General features: G+C 42.3%; 1 protein-coding gene across 1 annotated transcript; it reads right to left on the bottom strand.

Annotated features, from left to right (window-relative positions):
- Positions 1–268: 268 nt before the first annotated feature.
- Positions 269–15,648, bottom strand: COX6B (Cytochrome c oxidase subunit 6B). Its single transcript, XM_068347774.1, has 3 exons — positions 15,583–15,648; positions 5,268–5,358; positions 269–840 (listed from the first exon to the last, which is right to left on the bottom strand). The coding sequence occupies exons 2-3, from the start codon at positions 5,345–5,347 to the stop codon at positions 672–674; spliced, it is 249 nt and encodes an 82-aa protein (XP_068203875.1). The 5' UTR covers positions 5,348–5,358; positions 15,583–15,648; the 3' UTR covers positions 269–671.
- Between the last annotated feature and the right edge of the window lie 3,164 nt (positions 15,649–18,812).

The following is an 18,812-nucleotide window of genomic DNA, read 5'->3' as shown; positions in this document are numbered from 1 at the left end:
TTTTTTTTCCTTCTTAGTGCTACTGCTAAAGCAATGGCTATCAAATCGTCCTGGCCGAGAGACATGTTGACGTTGTTTTAGCACGAGGCACACTGAGGCTCGATGTACGTCTGAAAGCTCTTCGAGCCGTTCTACAAGTAGGTTCGACAACCGGGCTCGACGAGCTGCTCGGCCGTGTAAACCCCGCTTTAGAAGATGCAACAGATATGATCTAGAAGCAAGATTTGTCAAAATAATATATGACATATGGGTAAACTAAATCCAGAACCTTGTTCTACTTTTTATTGAAATAACATCAAATCGCAAATTAACTTGTATAATTCCATTTGACAGTTTTACAATTATCTACAGAATGAAATATTTTATCATACATATACCTACAGCACAGATATAGTAACTGAAGTCAAAGCCATATACATTACCTGACTTTCAATACTTCTCAATCTCACAGCTATGGCAAAAATACAATTTTCCATCACACTCCCTATAAATAAAACTAACTCAGGAAACTAAGAAAAAAAAACCTGGTCTGGAATGAAAAATATGATATATTACAAAAATCAATAAAGGGAGTGTGTCACATACCTAGATTACATCAATACCTGTGCCTCATAAATATATAAAAGTTTTGCAACTTAAAACAGTATTAACCAAAATACGACATGCTAAACTTAAATTTTTCCAGGAAAGGTGCCATTTTCAAGCTGTTCTCCCCATTTCTCAACCCATCCATTAGGGCATACTGAAACAAAAACCTTCTTGAAGTAATCGCAGGGTTCATAATCTTCACCTTTGATTTTTTGGCAACGGTGATAGTCGACAAAGCTCTGATAACAGTATCTGGAAGAGAAAATCATAGCTTATAAACAATTCATATGAAAGTCCTCATTACTCTGGAAAAGTAAATTGCTCTACACAAAAAAAAAAAAAAAATGTTCAACTTATACTGCTATCAAACAAAGCCAACCTGTCAATAACATTCCAATTTGTTTATGGACTCACACGTTAAAGTTTTCTTTAATCACAATCCCCTATAACTGAATAGGGACTTCTTAAAAATAAAAATAAATTATATATAATGAATATCTGCATCTTTAAAAAACTAATAACTGTATAAAATGAAAAGTACAATAAGAGATAATGTACTGATAAATCTGTCTTGAAAAGATTGGTTTCCAAAATTTACATTTGCATTGATTTATTGATGTTAAATTGTATTATTCACTGCTCAGGGACTGGACTGCTTCAAATATCCATAAGTAACCTATCAAAAAGGTGAAACCAAGTTTGCTCTAGAAAAGAATAAATACAACTAAAATATGGAGTCTGTTATCGGATTCTTTACTTCCTGTTTTAGTGGTCCTAAACAATCACTCAACAAAATCAGTTTCATCACAAACCATTGTTTGTACCCTTAAATGTATTCAGTATTTATCTATCAAGACCAAATTAGAGTGATGGTAGCAATCTGCTTTAAATCCCTCATCCCCACAGCAGCATTCCCCAGTGACTTGCCAATCTATGTAACAGATTCAAGACTACCTAAAATTATTTCTGTACAGTATTTGCCAAAATTATATAAAAAAAAAAAAAAAAAAAAAAAAAAAAACTATCTTGAAAAGAATTTGCATCTTACTGAGCTATACAACCACAATCCCTACAGAATAATTTTTTCAAAATAATTTGTATTTTCCCTAACTACATAACCCCTAGTCCTTTAATAGAAGTATGATCTCATCAAAGCTGGAACAGCTATTTAACCTTTCAACAAGGCAGTTGCAGTTACTGGCAGGTGTTGGGTAAGCACCCCCACTCAATAATTGTCTAAGCTCTCACTTGCAGGATGGTTGAGGTGAGAAGTTTAGTAACTAGAAGGCCTTAGGTCTATATAGTTAATAAAAATACAAATTACTTCAAAAGATTGTGATTTATCCTCCATGAATACCAACTATCATTCCTTTATATGAAATATCCTTAAGAGGAAGGATGTCGCTGTGAACAAACTGGCTTTTGTACTTTCCCAGAAATTGTTAAGTTACTATCACTGACACAAGGGTTAAGGTATCCCAAGACTTGTGGGTAAACTCCTGTAGATAGTGGACGGTGAAGGTTGCTTGGAATTTGCCGACTCTTGCTTCAGGGTACACTTGGGCCCATTATTCTATCTAATTTATCTTTCCTTGTTTTGTTAAAGCTTTTATGGTTTACATACATACATATACCAAGGTACTTCCCCCAATTTTGAGGGGTTAGCCGACATCAACAAATGAAACAAAAACAAAAAAAGGTTTATATAAGAAATATTTATCTTAATATTGTTACTGTTCTTAAAATGTTTTATTTTTCCTTGTTTCCTTTCCTCACTGGGCTATTTTCCCTATTGAAGACCCAGGGCTTATATCATCCTACTTTTCAAACTAGGGTTGTAGGCTAGCTTAGTAAATAAAAATAATAACAATAATAATAATCTAAGACTAGTGCCATCAGCAGATTCTTTCTGAAAGCTAGGGTGGATCAAATACCACTGAAAGTGTGAGATGAACAGGAGAGTTGCGCGCGAGCGCACAGGTAAAACCTGGCACTTAAGGGACTTGCTCACATTGTGAGACAAGCCCTTTTGCCCCGAAGGGACCGGTGCCCGTTGGATAACGGGGTGCGAGGGCGCCCACTGCGCATCAGCTCCCACGAACGGTGAAGGAGGATCAGCAGGTCTGGCAGGTGTAGGAGATCACGAACGATCTGCAGAGAGGTCCAGAGATGCGGCTGCAACGGTCGACTCACGACGAGGAGGATCCTCTGCGGGGGACGGCGAGGGCGAGGAGCCGAAGAGACGCCTCCTAACTCCCTTGTGGGGAGAAGGAAGACCTCTACGGCGAAGAGGAGGGCGAGCCTTGCGACGGATACATCCGCTGGGAGCAATAACACCATCGGCAGTCCTCTGAAGAGGAGTCTCTGTCAGTGAACTTCCCCGAGGGAGAGAATCACCTGCAGGAGAGACCGTTGGACTCGGCTCCTCCCTCAAAGGATGTTCGGAGGGGGGAACTGAGCCTTCAGCAACATCAGCACCCAAGGCAGGGGTTTGACCCGACCCGTCAGAAGCCTCTGCCACAACAACGTCGACGATAGACAGAGGGTCAACCTCCGCTATCACCGGCGACTGTTTGACAGCTGCGCCCAACTGGATCAAGTCAAACAGGGCTTCCCTAGAGGGCGAACACTTAAGCCCCAAGGAATCCCAAAGCTGCAATAAATCATCATTATAAACAGAAACAGATAAATCCTCCCCCAGAGGAGGAGGAGGAGCTGCCTCGCTATGGGAGGCAACTCCCTCTCCCGAACCTCGAGGTCGGTCAACAAAAGAACGGCCTCTCACGAGAGACCGATCGAGCGGGAGCTTCGGAGGACGTTCGGGCAACGGAAGAAGTGTCCTTGGAATTATCCTTCTTCAAGAAAACCCTTGAAGGAGAAAGATCCCGCTTAGACTTCTTCAGTCACCGGGAATACCTCTCCCACTGGGAGGTAGACCACTCCCTGCACACTTTATCTTTATCACACCGTTGACCTCTGCAGAACGGCCACAAGGTGTGAGGGTCCGTCTCGACCGCCGACAAGTAAGTCCCACAAGGGCGGTCGGGTAAACCAGGGCATTTCCGCATGATAACGAGAGGCCAACTTCCAAACACAAAAACTGAGAGAGAAAGCAAAAAAGATTAAGGCTGTCTATGCGAGGGTGAGAGCACACACGTCTGACCATCACCCGAGCCATAAGCGAAGTGAATCAGTTCACCGGAGTGTGAGGGGGGTAGGGGTAGCTAGCTACCCCTCCCCTACCCCCGCTAACTAGCGAGGGGGTACTTAACCCTCGTTAAAAATCTAATGGCTCGTCATTCAGCTACGCCGAAAGCAATACCCTATTTAAATAGCGCGGTTTGTATTTCGGTTACAGAACAAACCAATATTATCAACCATATTACCTAAAAGTTTTTTAATGTCTTGGTAAGCTGGAGGTAATTATTGGTTCCCTAGTTTGCAATTTGGCTTTCATAAAGGCCTTGGATTATGTGATGCCCTTCTTACAATCTCTAATGCTATACAGAAATCCCTTGATAGTGGTCAGGGAGTTTGAATGATTAGCCTTGATTTTAGTGCTGCCTCTGACCTTGTTAATCATGAGGACCTTGTTTTCAAACACACACATTTGGGAGCAAGTCTTTTCTTGGCATCATTATTTAATTTTTGAGTAACAGATTGCCGAGTTGTTGGCTTAGAAAACAAGCATATTGCATGTGTACATGACGCTACTCTCTTTGTTTCAATTCCTGAATGTAGATCAAGGGCTGCTGAATCCCTTTTTAGATCTCTTTCTAAAATTAGCGCATGGTGCACAATACAGGGCATTAAATTAAACACTAAGAAAACTCAAAGTATGATGATTGTGGGTAGGTCGAGGACAGTGGCTTTTCAACATCCAGAACTCTACATTGACAAGGTTACTTTAACTATGCAGGTTTTAAAATTTTAGGTATGCCTTTTAATAGAGAATTTACTTTTGAAGAACACATTCGGTCTGTATCGTCTTCAATTGCACAAAAAAAAAAAAATTCTCCTGTCTGGTCTTCTGCTGCTGAATTTCATCTCAATTTGTTGGACAAGAACTTGCAATCCATCAAATTTCTTATTCCTGATTTACATATTAATCTCTGGCACTGTTGTTCAATTTGTTCTTCAAGAATGTTGCAGAAGATTTCTCATAACTCTGACCATCCCTTGCATTCAGATTTTCCCAAAGTATCATCCTGGTCGTAATACTTAGTATACAGTTAATTCTAACGTCACGCCTCCGTCATAAAGCTCAATACTACACAGCATTCTACAAGTTTTATTCCAGCTATGACAAGTTGTGGAATGATCTGCCTAATCAGGCAGTTGAATCGGCAGAACTTCAAAAGTATAAACTTGCAGTGAATGTTATGTTTTACAGATGACATCTTTTTACAGTTTATATCTTTTTACAGTTTATATATGAAAGATCTATCTAAATGCTACCATTCTTTAAATATTTTATAATAATTGTTCATTACTATGCTTGTAGTTTTTTTCCTTTCCTCATAGGCTAGTTGAAGATTGCAAGATTACTGTAAAAAAAAAAAAAAGAGAGAGAGAGAGAGAGAGAGAGAGAGAGAGAGAGAGAGAGAGAGAGAGAGAGAGAGAGAGAGAGGAGAGAGAGAGAGAGAGAGAGAGAGAGAGAGAGAGAGGGAGAGACCTACCTTGTTTGATTCTGGTTGGGAAACCTAGGGTCGAAGGCAGCAGTTTCAAGCTTTACTTCGGAATCCATGATTGCAGACATATCCGATTATCCTGAAAATAAAGGAAAATTTTAACATAGAAAACATGAAAAACTATAACATTGCAAAACAATGAAAACATGAAAAACTATAACATTGCAAAACAATGAAAACATGAAAAACTATAACATTGCAAAACAATGTTTTTTCTAGCTATACAAACCTATGAAAAACTATAACATTGCAAAACAATGTGTTTTTTTCTAGCTATACAAACCTAAGTCGATCTAAATGGGTTACACCTAGTCTCATTTTCTATGACCAGACAATCAAAACAAAAAGGGGATTTGAATGAATAACAAAACGGTTGCTAAGCAACCATAGCGCATGGCGGCCACTCGCATGACGCTCTTCACTCTATCCTGGTGAAAGACTTATTATTATTATTATTTCAATCCAAGCTATAATCTCAATTGGAAAATCAAGATGCTATAAGACCAAGGGGTCTAACAGGAAAAAATAGCGCAGTGAGGAGAGGAAACATGGAAATAAAAAAAACTTCACGAGAAGTAATAAACAATCAAAATAAAATGGCAATAAGAACAGTAACAACATTCAATTACATCTTTCACATATACTATAAGAAATATTAAAAAAAAAGGGGGGGGGGAGAAATTAGATAGAGTAGGTTGCTTGACTGTTCCCTCAAGCAAGAGAACTCTAATCCAAGACAGTGGAAGGCCATGGTATAGAGGCTATGGCACTGACCAAGACTACAGAACAATTGTTTGATTTTTAGTGTCCTCTTAGGAGCTGCTTACCAGGCTACCCTTACCTAGAAGAAAGTAGCCACTGTACAATCAAATTGCAGTAGTTAAAGCCTTGAGCAAAGAAGAATTGTTTGGTAATCTTAGGTGTTCTCAGGAGTACGAGGACAGAGGAGAATGTATAAAAAATAGGCCAGACTATCTGTGTACGTGTAAGCAAAGACAAAATGAGCCGTAACCAGAGAGGGATCCCGTGTAGTACTGTCTGGCCAATCAAAAACCCAATAACTCCCTAGAAGTAGTATCTCCATGGGTGGCTGGTGCCTTGGCCAACCTTTGATTAAATGACTTTTGTATAACTAGAAAAAATAAAAATAGTTTTAAAAATTTGTAGTTGATTACTACAGATACAAACTTCAGTGTCTTTAAATGGGAGTCTTCCCCTCTAATAGATACCATCACTAAAAAAGTAAAAGCGACAGATCAAAAGTGGACTAATTGGAAATGTGTAGCTGGCTCGTAAAGAGGCAAGGCCATAAATTCAATATATGAGGATATGTCTGGTGCCAGGGGTGGAGCTATAAGCATCAACAGTTACAAAAAGAATACATCCAATATACAATAGAAATAATTAACAGAAAAATATGGCATTAGGGCGAGATTCCCAAGAATGCCTCTAGTCCATTTGTGATCACCGTCTGCTTGATCCACATTACATACCCTTATAATGCAAAGAATAAACGATGCTTTTGATAAAAAGGTGTGTTCCATAATAGCGAAATTAGATTATTTGTTGCGCAACAACAATAGGGCCTAAAAAGAATGTGTCCAGACACCTATGATTGGTCTCCAAGGTAACGGTCCATAAAAGTGGTTTGCCTCTTCCTTAGGCCAGCTTTGAAGACTAGCTACTGGGTGGTTTTGTGGAACACTCAGGTTGCTGCAAGACTACGAATGTCATGTCCTTGAGGGGGCGCCTCGGGCAACGCTTCCCTTGAGGATTTATAGATCTCATGATCGTGTTTTGGATACTTTTTTTTATAGAGTGACCTGCACTCACGAACAAAATAGAAACATTAGATCCTAAATACACCGTTCTCCATAAATATTTTTGAATTGCTCTCACGGACAGAGTAAAATATCATCCGAGTCGTCATTCGCCTATTTGTGAGACAAGATCGCGAAAAAGTCAACTCCGATATTGTTTTCAACTGGATTTTGGGTTTTGGCCACAAATTTGTAAACAAATAAGGATAATTTTTTCCACCCTTTGGAATGTGACATAAGATAGACCATGTGGTTTGCTTACTCTCTTCGCAAGGAATATGATGGTCTTTAAGGTATCGTCCAAGTGTATGATTTTATGTATAGGTTCATAGGGGGACTTTCTTCAGACCCAATAACCTTAGTCACCTCTTAGGAGCAGGGTCAAGTTCTCGAGGAGGAAAAGTCTGCTCAAAATGACAAATCCGGAGATAATTTGTATTTTTCCTAACTATACAAACCTTAGCTATTTAATATGGGTATTACTTTCGGCGTAGCTGAAATGACGAGCCATTAGAATTTCAACGAGGGTTTACTACCCCCATCACTAGTTAGCGGGGGGTAGGGAGGGGTAGCTTGCTACCCCCCTCCCCATCACACACCTGTGTGGTGAGCACACTTTGCTTAGGAGGTAGGACTTCACGGGGGATAGGGCTGGCGGGCAAGTTTGATTAAATAGCTAAAGTTTGTATAGTTAGGAAAAATACAAATTATCTACGACTTTGTCATTTGTTCCGTAACTGAAATACAAACCATGCTATTTAATATGGGTGACTCAACCCTTAGGAAGGGTGGAAAAGTCCCAGCCATACTGGCTTTTGGCTTTGCCCGGGGACTCATTATCCGAGTTTGTCAGCACTCCACAATAAAGAGTCCCTGCACCTCGCTCGCACCTTGCTATGCAAGGGCTGCGGCCTACATAAGCTGTAAGTGAAGGATTGTGTGTGACTCGTCCTAGGAAGTTGACCTGAAGTTCTTAGATGGAAAACTTTAGGCTAGGACTTTCCCAATACCACCTCGTCAGGGTATGGGGACGTGACAGTATTAACTTAATACTAGGAGCACAAGGAAACATAGTTTACCTGCAGTGGTTTGAAGTCAGCTGTGCAGAGAACCCAGGATGCTGCTTTCCCAAAAGAGAGGGGAGGATGAAGAAAAGAATATGGGCCAGAAATACCTTTTCTTTCAAGCAGACTAAGGCCGGGTAACAATGCCCTCAACCCTCTGCTACTTGTCCATTAAGGAGCCTGAGGTTTAAATCAGCTGTTGTGCAGCCACCACAGGGCTTATAGAGAACGTATCAAGCCTCCTGTGGGTCACGTCTTGCAGGTAGTGGGCTGTGAAGGTCGTCTGACACTTCCACACCCCTGCTTGTAAAACCTGCGTCACTGAGAAGTTCTTCTTGAAGGACAGGGGTGTAGCTACGCCCCTGACATCATGCGCTTTAAGGCGACATGATGGAGGAGAGTCAGGATTCAGGGACAGATGGAACCCCTATGAATCCAAGCCGAGATGGTATACTTGGTGACCCTCCTCTTCGTTCTCCCAGTGCTCACAAACAAAACTTGCGCTTGGGGACGAATACAGCCGTTCTTTGAGATATAACCTCAGACTCCTTACTGGACACAGTAGGGGATGGTCTGGGTCATCTGTTACAGAATGCAGACTCAAAATCCGGAAAGAGTCGAATCGAGGATCCGGCACTCCCGGATTCTGTGTTTTAGCCACAAACTCAGAGACGAATCTGAACGTTACCTCCCCTCATCCCCTAGCATGGGCGATGTCATACAAGAGACCATGAACTTCACAGACTCACTTGATCGAGTCCAAAGCTAGTAGGAACACCGCCTTCCAAGTTAGGTGGCGATCTGAAGCCTGCATAATGGTTCGTAGGGAGGTTTCTTATGAGACCTGAGAACTCGAACCACATTCCATGGAGAAGGCCTCACTTCCGACTGAGGGCAGGTAAGATCATATCTTCATATGAGTAGGGAAAGTTCCAGCGAGGAAGAAATGTCCAGTCCTTTGAGCCTGAAGGCTAGACTTAAGGCTGAGCGATAGCCTTTCATTGTCGAGACTGAAAGGCGCATTCTTCCCGCAAATATACGAAGAACTCCGCTATTGCTGGAATAGTGGTATCGAGTGGAGAGATACCCCTTCACGACTCCAACCACAGAAAACTCGCCACTTTGCCTGGTAGACCCCTGCGGATGACCTACCCAGGTGTCCAGACATCCCGTTCGCAACTTGTTGCGACCATCCTCTCTTAGTGAGATGCTGGATAGTCTCCAGGCGTGAGGTAGAAGCGAAGCTACGGCTGTGTGAAAGATGTTGGCAGTGGTTGTCTGAGTAGATTGTGTCGTGGAGGAAGCTCTCTCGGTAACTCTGATAGGAGTTGCAGAAGATCCGGAAACCATTCTGCATGATGCCATAGCGTAGCTATAAAGGGTCATCGAAAGATTGACCGATATTCTGGTTTTGTTGAGCACCTTCCTCATCAGACAGAACGGGGGAAAAGCGTACATGTCGGTGTTGTCCCACTGTTGTTGGAAGGCCTCTTGCCAGAGTACCTTGGGATCTGGGACTGGGGGGCAATACAGCGGGAGCTTGAAGTTCAGCGCTGTAGCGAACCGATCCACAGTCGGGTAACCCCACAAAGTCAGGCTTTGTTGGCTACTGAATGATCCAAGGACCACTCGGTACTCATCTGAGACGCTCTGCTCCGACTGTCGGCTAGCACATTCCCTTTCTCTGGAATGAAGCTAGCCGATAGAGGAATCGAGTGAACTTCGGTCTATCTCAGTATCTCTACTGAGAGATGGGATAGCTGCTTTGAAAAGGTACCTCCTTGCTTGTTGATGTAAGCTACTACTGTGGTGTTGTAGCTCATCACACTACAGAATGATCCGCCAGGTCTTTGTTGGAACTGTTGAAAGGCCAGGAAGACGGCCTTTACCTCTAGCAGATTCATATGGAGGCACTTTTCCGATTCTGACCACAGGCCTGAGGTACTGTGGTACAGAACGTGCCCCCCACCCCTTCTTTTGTAGTGTCCAAAAACAGCACCCAATCCGTGGGAAGGAAACGAGAAGATCCCTCCTTCTTCGTAGGTTCTCGCCTGTCACCCACCACTGGCAGTTCGTCTATTCCGCAGGATCCATGGGGATCATGATGTCCGGAAAATCGCAGTCTTGATTCCACTAGGACCTGAGTCGCCCCTGGACAAACCTCATCCTGAGGCGACCGTTGAGAACTAGACGACGAGCCAAGGGTGAAAGGTGACCGAGGAGACGTAACCACGATTGGGTTGGAAGCTCTTCTCATCTGAGGAAAGGGCTTGTGACTCTTCTCAGCCTTGCTATCCTGTTGTCTGATGGAAGGCCTTATGGAGATTGGTGTCTATAATCATGCCTACGTGAACCAGTCTTTGATTGGGCAGCAGAGCGGACTTCTCGAGACTTACCCTGACCCTTAGGTCCTGGCAAAGTCCTAGACGTTTGTCTCGGTGTCAAAGAGGGAGTGACTCCGAGTCTGCGAGGATCAGGCCGTCATCCAGATAATGGAGGAGATGGAAACCAATCCTGAGTGTCCACAAAGATATTAGGGTAAAAACTCTGGTGAAACCCTGTGGTGCTGTGGAGAGACCGAAACACAGCACCTTGAACTGGTACTCCTTGTTGTCTATGCTGAATCCTAAGTACTTCCTTGAAGACGGATGGACTGGAATCTGGAAGTGCGCGTCCTTCAGATCCAGTATACACAAGAAGTCTTGCAGTTTACTGCAAGACTGACTGTGTCTGCTGTCTCCATGCTGATCGGAGTCTGCTTTAATCTGGGCCTCTGCCCACAGAGTTCGCCCCCTTGCTGATCCCATGGCAAGGGTGCTAAATGACACCGGATTCGTCCTCAGGGGAAGTAGAGGTGTTGTGAACAGGACGAGATATCCCTGACTGATTACGGAAATCATCCAGAAAACGGCCCGAAGTTGCCGCAACCTGTTTGCGCAACCTTGTAGGTATCCCGCCAATGGAGGACATGCCGGGGAACTGGCAATCCTAGCGTTTGCGGCCTCGGCTGCTCCGTCTAGGATTCTTCCCTCCCCTGGGGGACTAATTGCCTTTCTTGTCCTTGACCGGAAAGGGCTTAGACCCCACTGTCTTAGCTGCCGTTGTTTTGGTGGGACGTGGTTGCTTAGGTGCTGGAGGTTTATAGGGCTTGAATGTCAAAGCCCCATATAGGAGGGAGTCTTGTTGACTTCCTACACCTCTCAGCCGCCTGCTTCACGTCCTTAGGCTCAAACAGGTTCGTTCCTATAACGAAAGAATGTCTGAGCCTGTAGATTTTGGTGCTAGGGGACTCCCGTAACTGTCATGGAGTCCTTTGACTCCCTCCCGGGAGGGATGCCGGACTCCAACCATGACGGAGGCAGGCTCTTCTCCACCGCTATTCGAGAAGACTTTACCGCGCGAGGTGGGGTTTCCCTTAATGGTGAGATTGGGGAACGTCTCACCTGCCGTGACTCTCCTGAGGGCGGGAAAACTTCGTCCGAAGGTGAGGGAGAAAAGTCTGAGGGGGGAGAGTGCCTGCCTCGAAAACTTATGAGGAGACAGCTACGTCCTTGTAGAAGTTACCTCGTCCGAAACTCCTCTTTTCCTCATCGGGGGAGTGGATGTAGCCAAGGATTTGTGGCTCAACTCAGAGAGAACAGCTTAAAAGCCTGTGCTACCGCTCTGATTAGAGTCCCAAACCAGGCTGCCGGCTGCGCTGTCAAGACACTCCCTCTGGAGGGGAAGTCGCCTGTAAAAAGATAAGGAAGGAAGGCATGTCTAGGCCTTTCTGGAACCTTCCCCTCCACCGGCAAGCGCGCTGTTCTGTGCTTGGGGGGGGGGGGAATGTGGCGATGGCGCCCTTACCGCGCAATGTCCGGCAGCCTCACACGGGAGAGGGTATTGGTGATTGTGCTAGGGAGCGCACTGGCGCGATAGGGAATACCAGGGCGTCGCGCGAGAGACTGTCGTAGCGCTGATGCGGGCGCGCGGGAATACCCTGGGCTCGGGCACGGGAGACTGCTGGAAACGCTAGCAAGCTCGTGTGCGGGCGAGACTTCATAGTGCGCAGGAATCACATTGATATGCAGGATCAGAATGAAGAGCCCGTGTGGACAAAAACGGAGCCTGCTGCAGCACGGAGGAGTTTGTTGGCGTGCGCGTGGAAGACCATCGGTGGGCGCAAGATTATTGGCGCGCGCGAAAAAGATCGTCGGCGCTCACGCGCGTTAGAAGATCGGCGAGCGCGCGGGAAACCATCGGTGCCCGCGCGTGGACGATCGTCAGCGCTTACGCGCGTAAGAGGATCATCAGCGCTTGCGCATGAAAGATCGTCGGCACTTGCGCGTAAGAAGATCGTCGGCGCTTGCGCGTAAGAAGATCGTCGGCGCTTGCGCGTAAGAAGATCGTCGGCGCTTGCGCGTAAGAAGATCGTCGGCGCTTGCGCGTAAGAAGATCGTCGGCGCTTGCGCGTAAGAAGATCGTCGGCGCTTGCGCGTAAGAAGATCGTCGGCGCTTGCGCGTAAGAAGATCGTCGGCGCTTGCACGCGTAAGAAGATCGTCGGCGCTTGCACGCGTAAGAAGATCGTCGGCGCTTGCGCGCGAAAGATCGTCAGCGCTTGCTCGCGAAAGAAGATCGCCGGTGCTTGCGCGCGAAAGAAGATTGTCAGCACTTGCGCGCGAAAGAAGATCGTCAGCGCTTGCGCGAAAGAAAATCGTCAGCGCTTGCGCGAAAGAAGATCGCCGGCGCTTGCGCGCGTACGAAGATCATCGGCAAACACGCGCGCTAGCACTAGGATGCAGGGTCAGCAGACAGGACGATCAGGAACTGGGATGTGTCATTAAAAAGGGCGGGCATCCCCCGATGAGGACCGTAGGCAGGACTGCTTCAGTCCAGAGCCGAAGTCCTTCGTTGCAGTGCAAGGTTGAGCTGGAAGATCGGTAGGTCAGCTGGCAGGACGATCAACACTGGAAGTTCTGCTTGATACTCCGAGGAAGGGTCTCTATGAAAGACCTTTCCCGCAAACGGGAGAGGTGCCCTTCGTAGAAGGGTACAGAACCTAACAAACCCACCTAACCTCGTAGTTCTCAGGTCACAGACCATAGCCGGGGAGCAAGCCCCCCAAACCCCCTTCCCCAGGTCACAACAGCTAGTCGGACCCCCCTTGGTTCAGGTTCAGGTTCTGGGGTGAGGCACAAACTAAAAGTAAATCACAAATAAATCCTTACAATATGATAAAGTCAATCACAAATAATTCCTTACCTTATGGTTGACATAGTTTTTTTTTTTTTTTTGTCACGGCAATCTTTACAGAATCGGACCTTACAGGTATTATTTCACTGTTATTTTTTAATTTCACACGAGTAACAATAGCTTTACACTAAACGCAAAGTATTTCCACTATAATCAATTGCCGACAAACTTAATTACAACAAATTTTTAAATAGATTGATATACTACCCTTAAGTTCCCTATTGGAGACGTCTTTACTTGATGGTGGTTGAATTGAAACTGAGGTGAAGGTGGGAAAAAAATGGGTGTTGTAGAACAGCATATGGGAACTTAGGAAGAAGTACTTGTAAGCTGTTAAGTGGTTTAAAAAAACACCTGACAAATATGTCATTGTAAATGCACAGAAAACTCCCCGCAATTTAATAGACCGATACGCGAGTTGTTATGCCCCGACCCCTATTAAACATATAGAGAAAAATACTAAACTAGCCAGCACTCATCCATTTCTTATAGGGAATTCCAGTTTTACTAGAAATTAAGAGGATTTTATATTTACTGAATGGGTACATACGGTAATAGAAAGGTCAGATCAAGTAGAATACTTGAATATCGCGAGTAAAATTCAAGAGGGTTTATAAGAAAAAGAAGTAATCCTATCAGATCAAAATAAAATGGGACGTAATTTAGACTTAGAAGGGCATGGTTTATGCGCAGAAATTCTAAAACTGACGAATGGGAGTGAATACAACCGATCGTAAAATGTCAACATTAAAAATTTACCAATAGTATAGGATACAGATAATTCGTGCAGTTTTCCATAGATTTCTTATACTACCAAGAAAATAATTTATGGAGAAGAAAAAGTTTGTTTTACCATCATATACCTTTTCCCAGTATACTAACCCCACCCAAAACCCAGGGTTCCCACTGGGGTCCCCCATTATCGGCAGTTATAGATATATACACATGCTAATATAACCGTAGCACTACTAACGTTAGCAAGGACATCGTAACGTTGGTAACGTTGCTAATGTTAGCGTTCGCAGTACATACGTGAGTGAAGTGACACGGAATTTGAACAAGTCATTATATTTAAACATTTTAACAGAATATATATAACAAAAGACATATCTAAACATTTTAACAGAAAATATATGTTTTGCTGTAGAAAATAACATGATTTAACCGGTTTTCACCTACATTTCATCAGTAATAACAGCAACCAGTTCGGCTACTTAAAGTTTGTCAAACTGGTTATTCTGTTTATTTGCAGTTGAAATGAAGGTCAATTTACATTATTTACTTCAGGAAAACATATAATTTCTGTTCAAAATCAAAATCTGTAATACAGTAAAACTTTACTCCCTTTTCCAGCATTTCCCGACCAAAAAATTCTGCGATTTCCCACAGGGGTCTCGCATAATGGAGTCCAACGACTTATAAATGGGTGGTTTGCCCCAATAATCATGGTCAGAAATGCATTAATCACCAAATAGCCATTAAGAAAAATATATGGCTCATGTATTGACCAGGAATTAAAGTATACATTTACCAATTATAATGCATATTCCAATATTGAAAACAAATAAGAGGTTGGGCCCTTTATCCACTTGAACAAGTAACTTACGACAGAATGATCACCTTTCATTGTGTTTGTGTACCGGATGGAGAGAGGATTGTAATGAGAAAACCTGATTTTTTTTTTTTTTTTTTTTTTGCCAAAATCTGTAACTTGGGTAATAGAGGTTTCCGCCAGTATTATATGGGATTCAATATGGTGCATTTGCAAAGATATATTCAATTATGCGAGTTCCAATGTCCTAAGTAATGTTGCACGGTTCTATAATGAAAGTAATAAGTGGGGAAGTTATGGGTAGGGAGAGGCAAGCCAAGATAGAGGGCCAAAAGGCAACAATAATGGTGGCTTAATTCAATCATAGACGATAACTACTTCCTGAAATATCACTTCACGACCTTGATAATTTACGATGCTTAGCATTCAAGTGAAACGCAATCTAATCTACCGGCCGACTTACTTTCTAAAGAATGGTAAACATAATAAGGGTCTTAAAATTTAGATGAAAAACAAATCTGCCTTCAGGTTACAGAGATCACATACACTTAACTTTAATCACCAATTAAATAAAAGTGATTAAAGTATAATATATTATCCCTATAACTATTACAATTATGTTACTACAACTTGCCTTGGCCTCTTTGCGATCAGCTGGTGCTGGCTACTGCACTGGGGAGACCTCTGGTGATGAAATCTTAGGGTGCGTTCAGGAGCTATAAATAGAGACATGAGTTTTCCAACTCGTAAAACCGTTTTTGATAAACAGAATTTATGAAGTTAAACTACTTTAATATGTATAAAATTTACGTATATTCTTTATTTTCAAGATTTTATACTGTAGATGAGCAATCCGTTCCATAATTTACACGAGGAAAACGACGAATTAATGAATGTGATAAACATACGACTTGACCTGTGATACTTTAGATTAACAAATATCAATTTTGACATGATAATTATAGATTCATATTCTTGCATCATTTTTATAATAATGGCAATCACCATATGAAGCCTGATATTTTGATTACCTATGGTTAGGTAAAACCTCAAATCAGAGCCTATGAACACAACCAATGACGCAAGCGCAAGCCTCTAAGATGCGCATCAACTTGCGTAAAATTTATACAATATTTTCTTTACAAATGTATTATCAAACATGTATAGTCTTTCTGGTTTAAGTATCTAAATATAATAAATTAAAAAAATGTATCGATAATAACTGGATATACATATATATAAACATTGAGTATTATAGAGGTTTCTCAAATGACGTAGTTAGCGAATGTCGTCAAATTGGCACTGCCAATTTGGCAGGCAGAGAATAATCAATACATACGATACCTATTAAAACGATAACATAATAAACAAGAAAATTAATCCTACAAATATATTTCTGATCTACATCTGAATTTACTACATATTTTTTTAAAATCATAAAGTGGGGAAATTGAATCTTACTCGGAACGTAGTATAGGTGTAGTAGTTGTATTTTTTTTCTTTTTTCTTTTATTAAGATTTAACTCAAGTTTTACCTCCCACTGTGCCGTTTATACATATATGTCTTCCTTTCAAGACTTTTGAGCTGATTCAATGTTGTGGCACTTGTAGGTGACATCCCTTTCTTTTCCCTGTTGTTATTGTGACTCTGGGGAGAAGGAATGACATAGAACTGACTTGTTTATTGCTTGAGCGAGGTCGTTCGTTTTAAATAGGTCTACCTTATGTAAAACACGGGCACTTACATTAGCAGCCCTTATTGTTTGTGGATTGCTTGGCCCTTGCTACCAAGCATGGACTCTTGCAATAGTGTAGACCGTAGTAATTAGTGAGTCACAGTGGTTATCGTTTCTCTCGGAGACATGGTTGCAGGTATCTAGACCCATTGGCTTGAAGTATTTTGTTCTGTGGGAGAAGGCTCTCTCAGTCGAGGCGTGAACTTCCCTGTGATTTCCCAAAGTCTCGGGATGGGTGTGTCTGGTTCGGCTGCTTCAATGGGGAATTCCCCGGGTGCGGTCAACACTTCACCTAGTCCTTCTCCATTAGTTTTTGGAGTAGTTTGGAAGACCAGCAAGACTCATGGTAGTTGTGACCTCCAATTTTCGTACATGCAGCGGCCATTAAAAGTTTAAAACCTTTTAAATGATCACTCATGAATGGCAGAGGCGATGGACAGTGACATTGCCCTAGAAACTGGCCACATATGATCTGCGCCCAAGTCCCCTCTCCCCCCTGCCCCAAGCTAGGACCAGGGAGGGCTAGGCAATGGATGCTGATGACTCAGCAGATAGACTGTAGGCTCACCCAAACCCCCATCCTTAGCTCACAAGGATGGTGAGTTTACAGACACTAAAGGAACTAATGAGTTTGAGCGTGACTCGAACCCCAGTCTGGCGATCACCAGGTATAGACGTTACCAATAGGTCACAACAAGCCTCCAGCATGCACTGGGTTGTTTCCACCATGCGCTTGGCCACAGGGTTGTACGCAGTCATGCTGTAAAGCAACATTGCCATCAGGCAGGCCAAAATGCCCACACTTCAAATAGGGAGGAGGTGGTGATGTCATCAGGTACTCTGAAGCAGCCGATCCAGCTTGGCAGCAGGGCTTCCGCACATGCACTGGCCATAGCTTCCATCATTTTTAATAATTCTAATAATAATAATAATAATAATAATAATAATAATAATAATAATAATTATATTTATTTTAATAATAATAATAATAATTTCAATAATTTTAATACTAATGATAATGTGGCATGAAGAGGCAAAACCTGATGAATGGGAGTTAGGAGTGTTGGTGGATATAGCCAAAAAAAGGGAGACCTGACTGATTGCAATAATTACAGAGGTACAACACGGACGTCAGGGACGGATCTAGGGGTTAGGAGGAGGGGATGCACCCACAACTAGCCAAAATAAAAGTAATTGCAAAAAAAGATTGTACAAAAGTCCAATCTACAAAAAGGTTACTCAGTCGGTGAGAATTTGACCCCCTTGCCTTCAAGCAAATATATATATATATATATATATATATATATATATATATATATATATATATATATATATATATATATATATATATATATATATATATATATATATATTTATATATATATATATATATATACATATATATAGCTTTGTTAGCTTTTAGAGTGGATGCTGGAGACGCTAAGTTGGAAGAGCATCTAAAAACAACGGGAAAAAATGCTACTTATATATAAAAAAACATCCAAAATTAGCTGATAGATATATATGGGGAAACTTTCATAGAAAAGATAATCATTGAAGTGAAGTGCAGCAAATGTTTTACTGTTATTGCTGATGAAACGACTGACTCCTTTCACCAAGAGTAATGAAGCATATGTGTTCGAGATGTAATATAAAAGAAAATGAAGTACATAACATCAAAGAAGAATGCTGACAGTTTGGAGCTGTTCATGACTTATCTGGTGCTGGTATTGCTAAGAAAATTTTAAATACCCTGCAAGACAACCAATTAGACCTCAGCCACATGGTTTGGTCAGGGCTATGGTGGGGCCTCAGTAATGTCTGGCAATTTGAATGGTGTTCCAGCTCATGTTCTGAAACCAACACCTACACCTGTCTATGTACATTATAGCAGCCACAGTCTAAATTTAGTTTTAAAATCTTATTGCTCTGTTTCTTAAATAAGAAACATGTTTGGAATAGTAAAGGAAACAATTAATTTTATTAATGATTCAATAAAGAGAATAGAGATTTGGGGGTGCCATCTTACCGACGTATGTATCACTTCGCTGAAGCTTTAAAACCTTTTGTGAGACTCGATTCCTTGAAAGACATGAAGCATTGGCATTATTATTCTATCTTATTTCTC

This window comes from Palaemon carinicauda, chromosome 24, assembly GCF_036898095.1.
Source record: "Palaemon carinicauda isolate YSFRI2023 chromosome 24, ASM3689809v2, whole genome shotgun sequence".
Taxonomy (NCBI): Eukaryota; Metazoa; Arthropoda; class Malacostraca; order Decapoda; family Palaemonidae; genus Palaemon; species Palaemon carinicauda.
Note: the sequence above shows the minus strand (reverse complement) of the source record. Positions and strands in the feature narration are given on the sequence as shown.

Coding starts and splice junctions, on each gene's coding strand:
- COX6B (XM_068347774.1), bottom strand. CDS start 5,347: ATGTCTGCAATCATGGATTCCGAAGTAAAGCTTGAAACTGCTGCCTTC. Junction 841..5,267: donor CCCAACCAGAATCAAACAAG/GTAGGTCTCTCC, acceptor TTTCTCTTCCAG/ATACTGTTATCAGAGCTTTG.